Here is a 16,649-nt window from a genome sequence, read left to right as displayed (position 1 = left end):
ATTAGCAATGTTACACAACCATCACCACTGTTTCCAAAATTTTTTCCTCATCTCAAACAGAAACTCTGTACCTATTGAGCAATTTAAAAAAAACCCATTCCTCCTCCCCCAGCTCCTGGCAGCTTCTACTTTCTGCCTCCATGAATTTGCCTATTTTAGACTTTAACATAAGTGGATCAAATAATGTCTGTTCTTTTGTGTCTGGCTTGTTTCATGTAGCTTGTTTTCAAGGTTTATTCATGTTGTAGCATTATCAACTTCATTTCTTTTTATAGGCGAATAATATTTTATTGCATTGTTTCTGCATTCTCCTGCTGTTTCCACCTTTTGGCTGTTGTGAAAGTGCCTCAGTGAATACTGATATAGGAGTCTCTGATTTCAGTTTTTTTGGGTATGCATCTGGAAGTGGAACTACTGCAATTCTATTAGATTTTTGAGTTGTTATCCACAGAGAATGCACCATTTTATATTCCCACTATCAAAATATGAGGGTTTGGGTTGGGGTTGTGGCTCAGTGGTAGAGCGCTTGCCTTGCATGTGTGAGGCACTGGGTTCAATTCTCAGCACTGTATATAAATAAATGAATAAAATAAAGGTCCATCAACAACTACAAAATATTTTAAAAAAATAGAGGGTTTCAATTTCTCCACATCCTTGCCAACACTTGCTACACTGTTGTTTCTTAAATGAGTTCCATTCTGGTAGATATGAAGTGGTTTCCCATTGTGACATTTCCCTAATGACATTTTTTAATCAGGCCGAACACTTTCATGTGATTTCTTTCCATTTATGTATCTTTTTTGGAGAAAGTCTACTCATATTATTTGCCCATATTTTAATGAGGTTGTCTTTTTGTTGTTGTTGTAGGAGTTCTTTGAATATTCTGGATATTAAACCTTCATCAGATAGATGATTTGCCAGTATTTTCTCCTATTCTGTAGATTGCCTTTTCACTTAAAAATTTTTTTTTAGTTGTATATGGACTTAAGGGCTTTATTTGTTTTTATGTGATGCTAGGATCGAAGCCAGTGCTTCACATGTGTGAGGCAAGCGCTCTACTATTGAGCCACAACCCCAGCCCTGTCTTTTCGCTTTCTTGATATTGTCTTTTGATGCACAAAAATTAATTCTGATGCACAGAAAGGATCAAAAAGGTGGGAGGTAGAATGACTATAAAAGGAAATATTTTCTTTACAGCCATCATCTATGCTAGAGAAGTATCTACACAGGGTTTGAAAGAACTCAAAGAAGGCCTTTTTAAGTGATGAAAATCCTCCAGAATAGAGACAGATTGGTGGTTCTGTGTCAATCAATACCATAGCTGAACTATCTTATGTGATTTCCTGCGAAGAGCAATCAAAGAATAAGACAAAACAGTTTACAGATTTCAGGTTGGAAAGATTTTAGCAACAGGAAGATGTTCACACAGGATGGGGAAACTGATTGTGAAAAGGAAATGCTTTCTTTACTGTTCCAGCTAAGCTAGGTTGGAGGAGAGTCCGTCAGGGGTTTGAAATAACTCAAAGGTCTTTTTCTGTGTTGAAAATCCTCCAAAAATTAGGCAGATTAGCAGGCCTCTCTTCCAGGCATTCTGCTCTGTCGCTGTTTTCTGGAAACACTTGGCAGGTACATGGGGACATAAAGTTGCCAGATTTCTTCAGGGTTGTAAAACAACACCATGGGAAAACCAAGCATGAAGCAAGAGCTCAACTCTTAACAGGGATATTGTTTGTGGTTTTGTTACTGGAAACTGCCAGTGACCTTAACAAGTCCTGTTATATAAACACAACTTTGGGTAAACACAGGAATTACAAATTAAGAAAGAGGTGGGGTGAGATTTTGAGGCATAAAAGGCTCAGCAGGTACCCCACAGTACTGCACGTCCAGAGGCCAAGTCAAAGATGAGGTGAGTTTATAGCACCCGGCCCCCTTCTTTATTTTATCCTTCTTTATATGTATTAGTATAGAAGAAGCCTACAGGGGAGATGCACAAATGTGACAAGGAACAAGGCCAAGGGCTAAACTGTGGTGGATTAAAGGGCTTCCTGTATTAAGGCCTTTCCCTTTTTTTTTTTTTTTTTGTATCCACAAAAGGCGGTATTGTCTTTCTCAGGAGACAGGATCTACTCTAAGGAGGATCTCCCTGCTCCTCCTCCTTTTCCTCCTCCTCTTCCTTCTCCTTCTTTTTCTTTTGCAGTACTGAGGCTTGAACCCAGGGTTGCTCTACCACTGAGCTATATCCTCAGCCCAGATGGTTTTTCTTGAAGTTACAGTTTTCCTCTTCAAAAGGGATGCAGCAGCTTCTTGGCATTTTAACTTTATTTACTAGCAATTTTTTTTTAAAAAAATTAGACCAATAGCAACACATTTGAGTGATACAATTAAGGATTTAGATTTTATCAAAATAAGACTTTTTGAAATGTTAAAATGACAAGAAACTAAACATCACCAAGTAATACCTGGATGATTGACATCTGCCAGCAAGATGGTTATGTGATTATGTGGTAAGTGTGGCCTGTGTGCTAATGTCCATGGCCACGGTCATGTCTTCAGGAAGCCAGTTCTCTTTCAGGTAACCTCCTGGCATTCTGGAGTTTGATACCATTTCTTTTTTAAGTTTTTTTTTTTTAATGTGTGTGTGTGTGTGTGTGGTTGTGGTTGGTACTAGCAATAGAACCCAGGAGCACTTTACCACTGAGCTATATCCCCAGCCCTTTTTATTTTTTGAGACTAGGTCTTGCTAAATTGCTGAGGCTGGCCTTGAACTTATGATCCTCCTGCCTCAGTCTCCTAGTCACTGGGATTACAGATGTGCACTCGGGCTGATTATATACCATTTCTTAAAAGCAAATGATCATAAAACAATTAAAACAATCATATGTAGATTTTAAATTGCATATTTGGGCTGGGTCCAGTGATGAGGGCTTGTAGTCCTAGTTACTCAGGAGGCTGAGGCAGGGGGATTGCTTGAGCCCTGGAGTTTGAGACCAACTTGGGTTGATCCCATCTCAGGAAAAAAGCAGTAAAATTTTAAAAAGTCTTTTATTATAGAAATTTTTAAAAAGTAGAGAGGTTAGCATAATAAGCCCCATGTTCCCTTTCTTTAAGTCCACATTGTATTGGGAGCATCTTTGTAGCCTAGTTTAGGGGTACCCAGTGGAGGTTCCTCTTGGCTGGAGAGCTCATATATTATTGCCAATTTAGTGTTTTCTGAAGGTGGCCATAAATTGAGACTCCCTTAACTCTGTGCCTTCGTATCTTGGTGGTTACTCTCTGAAGTGGACGTATTATTCCTAGCAGCATAGAACTTGCTGGAACCTGGGTGTGTTCAGAAGAGCTACTAAAGCATATATGTGGGTGGAGGAGCAACTTCTTGGTCCCGGCACTTCTATATATCTATTTTCTTTCCTGGGTGCTTGAGGGAGGGGTGTGTGTGTGTACGCGCTCTGTAAAGCAGGGGATCATTTTTGCATTCTTTCCTTCATCTCTCTGCAGCACCCTGGGAGCTCTGGTTGCTCTCCTGCTCTGCGGACAGCTTTTTGCTGCAGATGTGGGCAATGATGTCACAGATCTTACAGGTAGGTCTTTGGGTTTGGGCAGCAGTTGTGCATCCCCTTCTCTGCTGTGGCCCACTCTGACCCACTGGATCTGCATTCTTGGAGAAGACCTAGTGGTGCCTTCTTATCCTATTGTGTCTTAGCAATAAGGGTAGATGCCCTTTATTGTCTTCCAGAGGTTGGAAGGAAGTTGATAGGCACAGCAACTTCCTCTCTGACATTTTATAGGTCTCTGGGAGCAATAATTGAATATTAACTTCCTTTACTGGTTTCCTTTTGTTTGCAGATGACAGCTGCCCGAAGCCCCCTGAGATTGCAAATGGCCATGTGAATCACATGGTTCGATACCAGTGTAACACCTATTACAGACTGCGCACTGAAGGAGATGGTAAGACCCGGACAAGAGTCTCTGCCCAGCATACACCCTAGCCCTGACATCCCCATAATGGCCAAAAAGTTCATCTGCACTTCTTGGACCCAGGAGATTTAGATCCTGAGTTAGTTTTTGTCACCAGTAGGTGGTTCTGTGAGCAAACTTTTCTCAGCCCCAGTTTCTCTTTTGTTAAGTGGAGTCCAAGCCATGGAGCCTACCTATCTCAGAGTAAGCTCTCCGTCTATGAAAGGAGATACAGTAAAAGAACAAATGACAATGACAATGGGTAACCCTTCCCATTGTAGGCAGCACTATATTCCTGGCACTTTCTAAGTGCTTCCTATCTATTTAGAGCACTTTGTTCTCACAGCACTGCTCTGAAGAGATACTGTTATTCTTATTTTTCTGATGAGGAAACTGAAGCACAGAGAAAATGAATATCTTGCTCAAGTTCAGGTGGCCTTTGAGAGGTGGAGTCAGCTCTCCAGCCCCATCTCTACTTGTCCTATATCTTGTCATGAGCACAGTCTGTCCTGCTGGGGATGCCTGGAGCGCCCAGTGCTTGACGTGAAGCTCAGTGCTCCTCTCCTCCCTCCTTTTACAGTCTTCTCTTTAAATACCCTCTCACCCTACCTGAGGTCCAGAATCGCTCTCTCTCTCTGGGCTCATTTCTTTCCTTTTGTTTCAGGAGTATATACCTTAAACAGCGAGAAGCAGTGGATCAACAAAGACATCGGAGAGAAACTTCCTGAATGTGAAGCAGGTGTGTGCTGGGGTTAGGTCATGGGTAGGCAGCTAGGCTGAAATGTTGCAAAGCCACATCCCTTTTCTGTGGCTTCCTCTGAGCATACAGGAGCCAAGGCGAGGGATCAGGGAGAACCATAGCCAGTGGGGTCAAGACCTGGACAGTGAGGAGGTGACCTCTAAAGGAGCTTACTGAGCATCTTGTTTCTTTTGGGCTTGAAGGGCATTGTCTTTACTGCCCCTGGATTAGGAGACCCTATGCATATAGACAGCCTACCTAGAGAGCCTAGTTCAAAGGTAAAACGAGAAAGAACAAGTCAGGGAAGGTTGAGCAAAAGCTTAACCCATGGAGGGACAAAACAGGAGGCTGAAGATGAGCTGGGACTCCTGATTCCTTGCTCTCCCCCTTTCTTCTGGGAACAGAGGGTCTTGTCCACTTTCTGCCATCAGGGCTGTGGAACTGCTAATCTGCCTTGGATCAACTGCAGTGTCTATAAAATTTGCATTCCTGCCAGTGCTAACACACAGCCCTCGCTAGTCAGGAAGAAGGAATTAGATAGCATCCAGCCCTTTTAAGAGTTTCAGGGAACTGTGGAAATTCCTTTGTGGTGACAAAATTATTTAAATATACAAATAGTTTATCAGCTGGGGCTTAAAAATCTCAGTGCTACTTACTTCTTTTTTTTGTTGGAAAAGCAGGGACTAAAACTCTACTTTGTGATGTACAGAATGAAAAAACATTATTTTAAACTGTGAACATTGGCAGTGAGATGAGCAGATGGTAAGAGCAAAGCATTTGAGCATTTCTAATTTTGAAAAGGGTAGACAGTAAGAACATCAGTGCTTTAACTTGTTTTTCCTGGCCTGGGAGACTTTCACATGCCTGCTCTTGAGTTTCTTGCTCTCCTTGACAGTGTGTGGAAAGCCTAAGAATCCGGTGGATCAGGTGCAGCGCATCATTGGTGGATCTCTGGATGCCAAAGGCAGCTTTCCCTGGCAGGCTAAGATGATCTCGCGCCATGGTCTCACCACAGGGGCCACGCTGATCAATGAACAGTGGCTGTTGACCACGGCCAAAAATCTCTTCCTGAATCACACAGAGAATGCAAAAGCAAAGGACATTGCTCCTACTTTAAAACTCTTTGTGGGGAGAAGGCAGATGGTGGAGATTGAGAAGGTGGTTCTCCACCCTAACTACTCCATGATAGATATTGGGCTCATCAAACTCAAACAGAAGGTGCCTGTGAATGAGAGAGTGATGCCCATTTGCCTACCTTCCAAGGATTATGCGGAAGTGGGGCGTGTGGGTTATGTGTCTGGCTGGGGGCGAAATGTCAACTTTAATTTTACGGAGCGCCTCAAGTATGTCATGCTGCCCGTGGCTGACCAATACAATTGTGTGCTGCACTATGAGGGCAGTACAGTGCCTGAAAAGAAGACCCCAAAGAGCCCTGTGGGGGTGCAGCCCATCCTGAATGAGCACACCTTCTGTGCTGGCATGTCCAAGTACCAGGAAGACACCTGTTATGGTGATGCTGGCAGCGCCTTTGTCATTCATGACCTGGAGGATGACACCTGGTATGCCGCTGGGATCCTGAGCTTTGATAAGAGCTGCACTGTGGCCGAGTACGGTGTCTACGTGAAGGTGCCTTCCATCCTGGACTGGGTTCGGAAAACCATAGCTGACGAATAATACAAGCTGGCTGAAGTCTACTCAGAGGGGTGGTCTGAAGCCCTTGCCTGACAGTGAGACTTCATCCTGAAAGAGGGAAAGGTAGATGGGGCAGGACACCATCTGAAACTGATAGGCACTAGCCCTGAACTGATGAGTCAATAAATAAAGAACTTGCTTATGATTAATTTTGGTGCTGTTTTTAGTCTGGGCCTTTTTTATTCTTTCATTTATGGTACTGGGGAGACAAGTGGCATAGAGTTTACCGGAAGTATGTCAGAAAACACTCCAAGCTGCCTGGAAATTCCCAACATGATACAAATTGGTTCATTTTGGGGAACTGTGCATTGATTGAATGCCTACTGAATGCCCAATCTCAGAGAGATAACTCTTATCCTTGTTTTACAGATGAGGAAATACAGACTCACTTTGCTTAAGTTTCCACAGCTATTAAAAATGGAAGCTGAACCAGAACCTAGGTCTATTTAAATACAAACTGTGAGTTCTTTTTAACTGCATCCTGTTGCCTCTTTGAAGTGGATTAGGAGAAAGGGCACAGGAGTTATGGTTTAGATAATCGTCCCTCCAAAGCCTAGGAGTTGTAAGGCATGGTTTCCAGCCTGTGGCACTACTGGGAGGTCGTGGAGCCTTTGAGAGAACTTATGGGAGGAAGTTAGGTCAATGGGGGTGTGCCTTTAAAGGGGACTATGGGACTCTGGTCTTCTGCTCTTCCTCTTTGCTTTCTGGATGTCATGAGGTGAGCTGTTTTTTGCTCTATCACGTGTTTCCCTTCACGATGTGCTGCCTCACCACAGGTCCCAAGCAACAGGGCCAACTCTGAAACTCTGACCCAGAACAAAACTTTCCTTTTCTAAAGCTGATTATCTTAGGTATTTTGTCACAGTGAGGGAAACTGATACAAGCTAAAGTGGGATGAAAAGAACGTGTTCTGACCCAGACAATACTTTTACTGTTGTGTTTCAACTTTCCAGGGCCCCAGAAAACAAAACAAGGAGATATAAAGGAGGATCTCTGATTTGCTGGGTCTAAATCACAGCTCAGGCATAAACTGCTTTAAGCTCTCTGGCCATTATCAGATCCCTGGTCTCTTCCATAGGGATTTAACAGAGGAGCTCCAAAGTCTCTACCAGCTGCAATGCTCTGGGACTCTGTAAAAAGTTAGGAGTCTCTTCCACAGTAGGAGGAGATGTTTGTCAACCTGAAAGAAACCCATCCTCTACCAGGAGTCAAATGCAAGCTGTGTGATCTTCCATTTCACAAAGATACGGGCTTGCTCCTAAGGGTCTCACAGGTGAAAGGTGAACAGGAGGCTTTTCTCTCTGAATCCTTTCCTGCTCTAAGCCTTTAGTACACTGACCCTTCACCAATCCACCTTCTTATCATCTTAACATATGGCCTTCTCCTTCTCATAGTATGAAAGGTCAATGATGTCACTATTCGTTCACCAGGATCTGGCCTTCACTGTAAAGTTCTCTTCACATGCATCTTCCAGATCCATTAGTATATATCGACCGGTGGACTAATGGAAATGTGGAAGAAATAAGACAGAAACTGAAAATGACACAGTTAAATGCTTATAAAATGCCTCTCAGAATGCAGTCACTTATACCCTTTTCTTTTTTTTAATATTTATTTTTTAATTGTAGTTGGACATAATACCTTTATTTATTTATTTTTATGTGGTACTGAGAATCAAACCCAGGGCCTCACATGTTCTAAGCAAGCATTTTACTGCTGAGTCACACCCCAGCCCCTCTTTTTTTTAAACCTTTATTTTATCTTTATGTGGTGCTGAGGATCAAACTCAGGGCCTCATATGCGCTAGGCAAGCACTCTACCGCTGAGCCACAACCCCCGCCCCTCATTTATACCTTTTTCTTTTGATAGTATCTTCAGTACAAAGTTTTCTGGAAGAAGAAACCATCCCAGTTCACTAAAGAATTATCTGGTTGTATTAAATGGCTTCTGATCACTCCTCAGAGGAAAATAATGATGAGAAAGACAAGAAAATCACTTATGTTCTCTGCCTTCCTAGCAGCACCTCCTGCTGTCCGGGCCTCGTTCTTGGTTCCAGAACAGAGTGTGAGCTCTCTCTGCTGCCTCCACCCTTGGGCCTTTTCCCTTGGGTCCCTCCCCTTTCTGTATAAGGTCTCTTACTCTCCCTTAAGACTCAGACATTGCCTCCTCTCAGAACTTATATTTATGCAGCAGCTAGTGTCAGACGGGGCACCCAGAATGTACTCAAAAAGTACTTGTGGAATAGAAAGAATTAAGATAGGATCAAAAAATAAAAATCAGGACTTCAGAGAAGATTCCCTGAAGTGCTCAATGAGACGATATAATTTTAGCATGCAAGTTCTGAGTTTTGGGTGGTTATTTAAATACTTATCATGTACCAAATATCGTGTGATTGAGGCTGTGAAGAACAGAAAACTCGACCAACAGTGACTTAGGTAAATAATTATTTTTTTTTCTTTCATAGAAGTCTGGAGAGAGGTACATATAGAATTCACTCAGGTACTCAATAATGTCACCGTGGATCAGACCCTTTCATTGTTCTTTTCAGCATATTATTTTCTCATATCGATGCTGGTTGCCTTCTGAGCCTAAGAATGGCTGCTATAGTTCCATGCATCATGATTTAAACTAAGTGGGAAGTGGTAGGACAGAAGACAGGTGGTGGTGGAAGGATTTTCTTTTGCTTTATCCCTGGAGTAACTCTCTCCTTTTATCAGCAAAGGACACATAAACCCCCAGCAGTCTTTCTTCTGTGCCACATTAGCTTGAATTAAGTCTCATTGCCATCCCTCCTGTGAGACAATCTTGGACAGAAGCACCTAGCAAAAGGGTCAGCAGGTAGTGAGTACTGCCCTGAACAGAAATGGGCTTCTGCTGGTAAAGAAGGCAGTGGCTGCCAGGCAGATAACATGTTGCCTGATCCACTTTCTGTAGCTCAGTGTCCATTATCTCATTCTAGAAAGTCAGTACTCAGAGCTGCCATGAGGCTTAAGAGAAGCAGTACTCGCCCAAGGCTGTGCCAGGAGGACTCTGAAGAGCAAGGCTTCTTTGTAAAGTCATTAGGGTTGGCAACTCCTATAAAGGTGATATTTTTTTCTAGAACTTCTAACATTTTTTCAATCTTGAACCCTTGAATGCAATTTTCTGTCTCAGGAAGAGGTAGCAACTCAGACTTCTGGGAAAGCTTTGCTCTAAGGGTAGTTAAGTTTTTGTTTAGTTCAAACTGGGTACTGGATGATGTTAAAGTTCTTGCTTCTTGAGCAATTTAATAACACAAAATCTAGTTTATATTATCAAGAACAACCAAGATAGTTTTTCACCATTACCTGGCTTCTCGCTTTCTGAAATGAGGTCTCATTGTTGCCCAGGCTGGCCTTGAATTCCTGGGCTCAAGCAGTACTGCCTCAGCTGCCTAAGCAGCTGGGATTACAGGTGTGCACCACTGTGCCTGGCTCAGGATGGCATTTTTGAAAGTCTCAGTTCAAAAGATTCCAAAAAAAAAAAAAAAAAGCCTACTATTAGTAGACAATTACTATTCCAAGAGAGATTGGAGTAGAAAGGCCTGGAGCTGGGGGAGTAGGAGGGATATGAGTAGAAGAATGGGCAGGGGTTTGCATGTGTATCCAGGGTAGAGAAGAAGTACTTTTTCTCTTACAGGACTGACTTTCCATTTACTTGTGCATCAGATAACATGGATAAATCAACTGTACTTGCAATGTCTAGAAGGATTCTGTATCATCTTGAGGGACAAAGAAAAGCAGTCTACAGGACAGTTAGAAAAACTACCCTGTGGAAAATGAACACGATCCCTTGATTGCTTAGAGGCCTGCAGAGAGAAGATGCTCAGCCCTTCAGACCGGGGAGCGCCGCCGGGTAGTCTTCTGCTCAGGGGCCAGACATCATACACACAAGTCACACCTCTTCTCTTCTGGGATACTGAACACATTTCTGAGGGAGTTCAGAAAATAGCACAGCTGGATTCAGACACTGTTTCAATGCATGCCATTCTCTTCATTTCCAACAGTGGTTAATATGCTAAATGTCTTGATAGAGAAGGTCATATTTGGGAATATTCTTGGGATCAATAGGACTTTGGACAATAAGCTTTCCTCTCATGGCTCCCCGATAGATTACTTCAATCAAATCTATGAAGTCTTGTTTGGTTTTGAAACTTCCCACAAACTTAGTGTGATCTGGAGACCTACATGGCACAGGAGAGAAATAACTGCTTTCAGATCACTTGCTGAAGACTTGCAGGATAAACAAAATGAACAGCAGATTCATTACTTCTTTCTTATCAGGGAGACTTTAGACACATAGCCCGACACATGAATTTTCCCACTTGGTATATGATACATGACTAATACCAGTGCTGTGGATCACACTGTGGTATGTGAAAGATTCTGCTTAATATATTTTAATCATTTTATAAGTCATCATCAAGTAGAATTCACTAGCATTAGAGTGGGCATGGTTAGTATTTCTGTGCAAAGCCCATTAATTAGTCATGGTCTCCTAAGTTCCACCACTTATACTTTTGAGTTGTAGGTATTAACAGATTATTAAAAAAGTTTCTTAAACATTAGGTATATTTTAAACATTAGGTATATTTATTTTTTAAACATTTTAAACATTAGGTATATTTATTGTATAACTTTTTAGAGAGAAATAAAATCACCAGTGAGGACAGAAAACACCTTTTGGTGTTATATCCTTCCAAACTTATGTGTATGTGTGTATATGTCTATGTATAAGTGTATTCAATTGTTCATGATAATGAGAATCATATTCAAACTATTTAGTAACACATTTTTTCAATATATATATATATATATATATATATATCTATCTTTCAAAGTCATTAACTATACACCTACAACATCATATTAAATGTTTAAACACTTTTAAGATGTTTTGATACATGGTGTCATAAATTGTCCTTTAAAAAGTTTGTTTAAAACTAATACTTACATCAAGTAAGTATTACTTTCCTGTGTTCCAGGAAAATAAATAGCTTTAAAACACTTTCAAACAGTATATAACTCACTTTCTAACATATAATACAAACCAAGTATACATTTCAACCAGAGTAAGAAATGTTTAGAATGACGAATACAGTCAGTAACATTCAGTATTGGGATGCTAACTAGATGGAACGGAAGATATTAAAAAACTAATGTTACATTTTTTTGAGGTGGAGGGTACTAGGGATTGAACTCAGGGGCACTTGGCCACTGAGCTACATTCCCAACCCTATTTTGTATTTTATTTAGAGAAAGGGTCTCACTGAGTTGCTTAGTGCCTCATTTTTGCTGAGGCTGGCTTTGAGCTCACAATCTTCCTGCCTCAGCCTCCTGAGCCACTGGGATTATAGGTGTATGCCACAGTGCCTGGCTCATGGTACAAGTTTTGACAGGCCTGGTTGAAGAATGACTTCAAATTCTCTGAGTAACAGAAGATACTTGGCAAGAGAGAAGTTTGCTGGTAGAAAGGCTTCTTTTATAAATATCATCTACCAATCCCAAAAGTTTAAGAACAACTATATATTGTGTTTCAAATAAAATTCCTGGGAAACTTTTTATATTCTATACTTAGTTAATTTAACTATTTTGTATTTATCAACTTGAGGATGATTAGTGCTTCGTAAACTATTCTTTCATATTTAAGTTGGAAATTAAAAAATTTGCTAATCATTTATGAAATACTCTTATTTTGTACCTAATTTTCATATAAAAATTAAAGGATACATCAACTGAGGAAATAGTACTAACACAAGACTCAGAGAGCAAACATCACATGCAAATAGGTAAGTTGGAAATGGCTTAGATAAAGGACACTTTCAAGATTGCAATGACTTCAAAGTCAACTTACCCATAGTCCACCTTCATATGCTGCCCGTTGAAGAAAAATACAGTAGATGGAATATAACTGATGTCAAAATACTGTGTATAAACTGGAGTGTGGTCCACATCTACCAGGTATATAGCAGCCATTTTACTTAAGTCAGAAGAAGTTTTAGAGAGCTAAATGACAAGAGAGAGGGAGGTTACAATATGAGAAGTAGCCAATGTTTCTTCTGAGAAACTTTTTACTACAACATATTGTTTGAAAAAATTACTGGGCCAAGACTCTAGTCTATTTGGGTTTTATATTAGATAGAGTATAACTATTGTTCACAGGTTGAATCACTGTTGACAGGTTATGAGAGCTCCCTGGGAAAAATAAATTTATTTTTTAAACTTTTTTGTCCATGTTGGATTGCTCCTCTAAAAGTAATCCATACTCATTTTAAGTGGGTTGTTGTATAGAGCTCAGTGGCAAAGCACTTGTCTAGCCTGCACAGGGACCTGGGTTCTATCTCCAGTACCACAAAACAAACAAAAACCACATATTATACTCACTTAAAACAGAACAACTCAGAAACATGTAATATAGATACTGAAATTCCCCCAAGTCTCTTTCTTCCCAATATTCTAGAAACAATTATTCTAATAGCAAATGTTTATACAACACTTCCTGCATGCTAACTGTCCTAAATGCTTTCATTTGCTGACTAATTTAATCCTTACACATTCCTATGAGGTATGGATTGTTTGAGTCCCTATTTTATAGAAGAAGAAAGAGAAGCACAAGAAGTAAAATAACTTGTCCCAGTTCATACAGTTCCTAAGCAGTAGGGCTGGGATTTGAATTTTGGCAGCTTGGCTTCAGAAACTATATTCCTCCCCTCCCCCGCCCCCCAGCGCAGGATTGAACCCAGGGCCTCACACATGCTAGACAAAGTGCTCTGAGGACATACCGCAGCTCAGAATCTACCCTCTTGACTTCTGTACTATTTTTTCCTCCACACAGGTAAGGGTATAATTTTCTGGTCATTTGTCTTCCAGGTTAACACATCACACATCTGTTTTTAACCAAATTAAATTACACTTAATTTCCATGGTGGATGGCAGCAACTGAAGGGGGAAGACGTCTTAGTACTTGGTTAAAACTCTCTATAATAGACAGAGACAAGAATACACTCACTCTGTCCCATAATTTTTCCCCTTACTAATCAGAATGTGAAGATGTGCTGTGAGATCAGAAACCATCATCAGGGACATTCTAGAGGAAGCACATAAGAAAAGGGATTGGCAGCTAGAGAAAACTGAATTTAAATCCCAGCTCTTCAATTAAGTGCATCTGTGCCAGTGGGCAGCTCCGTGACTTCTCTGGTGTTTGTTTCTGCCACTGGGAAATGGGGCCACTGCTCTAGCATCAAAAAAAGATAACAGGGGCTGGGGTTGTGGCTCAGTGGTAGAGTGCCCACCTAGGCACAGGTTCAATACTAAGTATCACATAACAATAATAGCTGATGGAGTTAAAAAAAAAAAAGGTAATGTTCATAGACTCTTGGTAATGTTTTCTGCTCTTTCACTGCCTTATCTGTGAAAATGAGTTTTGAAATCTGATAGTGGGGAAGGACACTGGAGCAGATTCAGCACAATAACAAATTTGGAGGTTCAGCTCAGGGCAAACACAGGATCAGCTCTTAGAGTAACTGTGTTAATGAACCAAGAGTTACATCTGAGCCTTGCCTGCTTCCATTCATTTTTCAGACATGGAGGCAGTTATTTGGGCTGGGGCTGTAGCTCAGTGGAAGAGCATTTGCCTAGCATGTGTGAGGCACAAGGTTCAATCCTTACCACAGCATAAAAATAAACAAACAAAATAAAGGCATTCTGTCCATATACAACTACAAAAAAATTAAAAAACCCATTTGTTTAAAAAATTCACTTACAATGTCATCTAGTTGCAGACAGACAGGATCCTCATCTCTCCCAAACCTGAGAACCAACACTTTCTCTGCAGTGCTTTTTATGGCTTGGTCTACTTCTTTTTTGCTAGTCAGTTTGGGCAACAGGAAGCTCATCTTGAAATAATTCAAATATTAATCCCCACCATCAATCCTGAAATGAAGTTGCAATGTTTAAAGCAGTTTAAATTAAGTGCATGAGCTCTAATTTAAAAAAAAATAAAATTTTAGAGTAGGTAATATAATTACATGATTAAAAAAGAAACATTATAGAAAGGTACACATGTCCCTCTCCCCATGGCCCTTCTTGGGCCTGGTTCCCACTGCCACACATGCCCCACATACCAGGAAACTGTTGTCATTAATTTCTAATGTATCTTCCAGAGTTTTGTCATATATTCACAAAAAATACTAATATGTGTTTCTTTCTTTAATTTTTTTTTAGTTGTAGATGGACACAATGCCTTTATTTTATTTATTTATGTGTGGTGCTGAGGATTGAACCCACGGCCTCACACATTCTAGGCAAGTGCTCTACCACTGAACTACAACCCCAGCCCATGTGTTTCATTTTTTTAAAATATTTTTTTTAGTTGTTAAAGGACCTTTATTTTATTTATTTATTTTTTAAATATTTATTTTTTAGTTGTAGTTGGACACAATACCTTTATTTTACTTATGTATTTTTATGTGGTGCTGAGGATTGAACCCAGGGTCCCTCCCGCAAGTGTGAGGCGAGCGCTCAACCGCTGAGCCACAACCCTAGCCCGGACCTTTATATTTTTAATTTACATTTATTACACTTATTTTATTTATTTATATTACATTATTTTATTTATACCAAATTTCTAGTCTAGTGTTACTTTTAAAATCTGGGAGTGGTGATGCATGTCTGTAATCCCAGAGGCTCAGGAGGCTGAGGCTGAAGAATTGCAAGTTCAAAGCCAGCCTAAGCAACTCAATGAGAAATTTCATATTTGAGAAGCTCATTGATCAAGGAGCATATTATTGCATCTACAGAAGACTTCACTGAGACACCTGACACTTTGAATTCAGTTTCAGAGTTGGCTAATGCTACAAAAAGGTAGTATTTCTTTTTCTATGTATATTTTTGGTCACATATCAATTTTTAGATATGAACTTAATAAAAATTCATGCAGGAAATGAAAGTGTTCCAGCAATAGGTACACTTTAAATAGGGAAGCTGATTTCCAGGGGGGACTTTGTCATATTTGGCAGAAAAAATTCCTGATGAAAGAGAAATTCAAAGAGAATATAGATCTGTTCTATCACTGGAATTCAGACAAAGAGTAAATCCTCAAGGTTACTATTAAAGAGGAGGAAATAAGGGGAGAGCAATGTCAACAGAGAGGCAAGGGATGGGCTTGGACAAATGCTGGAGACAGTATTGAGACCCACCTGAGAAGATGTTCATAGAAAAGGAAAATCAGAATAAAGAATTCACAAAAGAAGAGGTACAGATGGGTAGTGAACACGTTTGGAAGGTTAAGCTTTACAAGTAAGCAGATGAAAGCAAAACCAAAAAAAAAAAAAAAAAAACCAAACAAACCGATTAAATTGACAAAGATTAAACAATATAGTAATACACAATAAGGGCGACAGTGTGAATGCAGGGGCAGGAATTAGATAAAGCCAAAATTATTTCCATTTTACAGATATAGAAAAAGCAGAGGGAAAAACCTTTCTGGAAAGAAAACTGACATACTCTTTGACAATTCCATTTTTGAGAACTATTTCTTAGTAAATCATTAGACAAATGCACAAAGGTTTATGTACATACGCTATTCAATGCACTTAGGGCAAAAAGCTGAAAACAATGTAAATGGACATTGGTGAAATAAATGACAGCACAGTCCTGCAGCCATCGAAGAAAAGTTACAAAACAGTATATAAAGATTGATCCCACATTTTCTACGAAACTTAGCTTGTATATAATTCATATTTACAAAGAAAAGTGGAATATTTTAAAACATCATCAATGGACATACCTGCATCTGAACAGACGGGTGATTTTTATTTACATGGGGCCTACGTCTCTACTTTCGAAAATACCCCATGTAAGTTTTTTTGAAGATGCTTGTGTTTGGGCTGCTCTTGACCCACAGCTGAGAGGGACGACGATACTTGACACGTCCCAGTCACCTCCGCTCCAGGGCCCTCAGCAACCTGGATCCCTTCTCTGAGTACCCAGGCCGCGGGCGGCGCACTTCTTCAGTCCCAAGCAGGCCCGCAACCTCAAGCTAAAGTAACCCCGAGTTGTTGCCTAGCAACGCTCGTCAGCCCACTGCGTGAGAAATACACGGAAATGGAAAACGCACAGGGGAAAGACCTCGTTGTAGAGGATCCCACTCAACAGACCAATAAAATCAGAAGAGATTATTGCAGATACCGCCTACCTCCCCTGACCGGAAGCTTGTTGTCATTTCCGCCCTTAGCAAATATGGCCGT

At 40.5% G+C, this 16,649-nt stretch overlaps 2 protein-coding genes across 5 annotated transcripts; one reads left to right on the top strand and one right to left on the bottom strand.

Annotated features, from left to right (window-relative positions):
• Positions 1–1,759: 1,759 nt before the first annotated feature.
• LOC308638329 (haptoglobin) lies at positions 1,760–6,534 on the top strand. Of its 2 annotated transcripts, none has more exons than XM_081275673.1 (5): positions 1,760–1,906; positions 3,496–3,578; positions 3,844–3,945; positions 4,619–4,693; positions 5,589–6,534. In XM_081275673.1, exons 1-5 carry the CDS (start codon positions 1,902–1,904, stop codon positions 6,365–6,367), a joined length of 1,044 nt encoding a protein of 347 aa, XP_081131799.1. In that variant the 5' UTR covers positions 1,760–1,901; the 3' UTR covers positions 6,368–6,534. The 2 variants fall into 2 exon arrangements, with proteins under 2 accessions (XP_081131799.1, XP_081131798.1); XM_081275672.1 differs by lacking the exon at positions 1,760–1,906 and adding an exon at positions 2,202–2,504.
• Positions 6,535–8,919: 2,385 nt separating this feature from the next.
• Positions 8,920–16,575, bottom strand: TXNL4B (thioredoxin like 4B). Of its 3 annotated transcripts, XM_081274629.1 has the most exons (4): positions 16,190–16,575; positions 14,166–14,334; positions 12,257–12,408; positions 8,920–10,586 (listed from the first exon to the last, which is right to left on the bottom strand). In XM_081274629.1, the coding sequence occupies exons 2-4, from the start codon at positions 14,295–14,297 to the stop codon at positions 10,421–10,423; spliced, it is 450 nt and encodes a 149-aa protein (XP_081130755.1). In that variant the 5' UTR covers positions 14,298–14,334; positions 16,190–16,575; the 3' UTR covers positions 8,920–10,420. The 3 variants fall into 3 exon arrangements, with proteins under 3 accessions (XP_081130755.1, XP_081130756.1, XP_081130757.1); XM_081274630.1 differs by lacking the exon at positions 14,166–14,334; XM_081274631.1 differs by lacking the exons at positions 14,166–14,334; positions 16,190–16,575 and adding an exon at positions 13,185–13,316.
• Positions 16,576–16,649: the final 74 nt, after the last annotated feature.

Source organism: Spermophilus citellus (assembly GCF_964194105.1).
Source record: "Spermophilus citellus genome assembly, chromosome: 18".
NCBI lineage: Eukaryota > Metazoa > Chordata > Mammalia > Rodentia > Sciuridae > Spermophilus > Spermophilus citellus.
This window is presented reverse-complemented; position numbering and strand designations above follow the sequence as displayed.

Bases quoted from the DNA above. Each gene is read 5' to 3' on its own strand.
- LOC308638329 (XM_081275672.1), top strand. From the start codon at position 2,464: ATGATTGACATCTGCCAGCAAGATGGTTATGTGATTATGTG. The intron at 3,579-3,843 runs GTAGGTCTTTGG...TTTTGTTTGCAG, and splicing joins TGATGTCACAGATCTTACAG to ATGACAGCTGCCCGAAGCCC. The intron at 3,946-4,618 runs GTAAGACCCGGA...CTTTTGTTTCAG, and splicing joins ACTGCGCACTGAAGGAGATG to GAGTATATACCTTAAACAGC.
- TXNL4B (XM_081274629.1), bottom strand. From the start codon at position 14,297: ATGAGCTTCCTGTTGCCCAAACTGACTAGCAAAAAAGAAGTAGACCAA. The intron at 12,409-14,165 runs GTAAGTGAATTT...CTTGTCATTTAG, and splicing joins GTCTGCAACTAGATGACATT to CTCTCTAAAACTTCTTCTGA. The intron at 10,587-12,256 runs GTAAGTTGACTT...TGTGCCATGTAG, and splicing joins CATATGAAGGTGGACTATGG to GTCTCCAGATCACACTAAGT.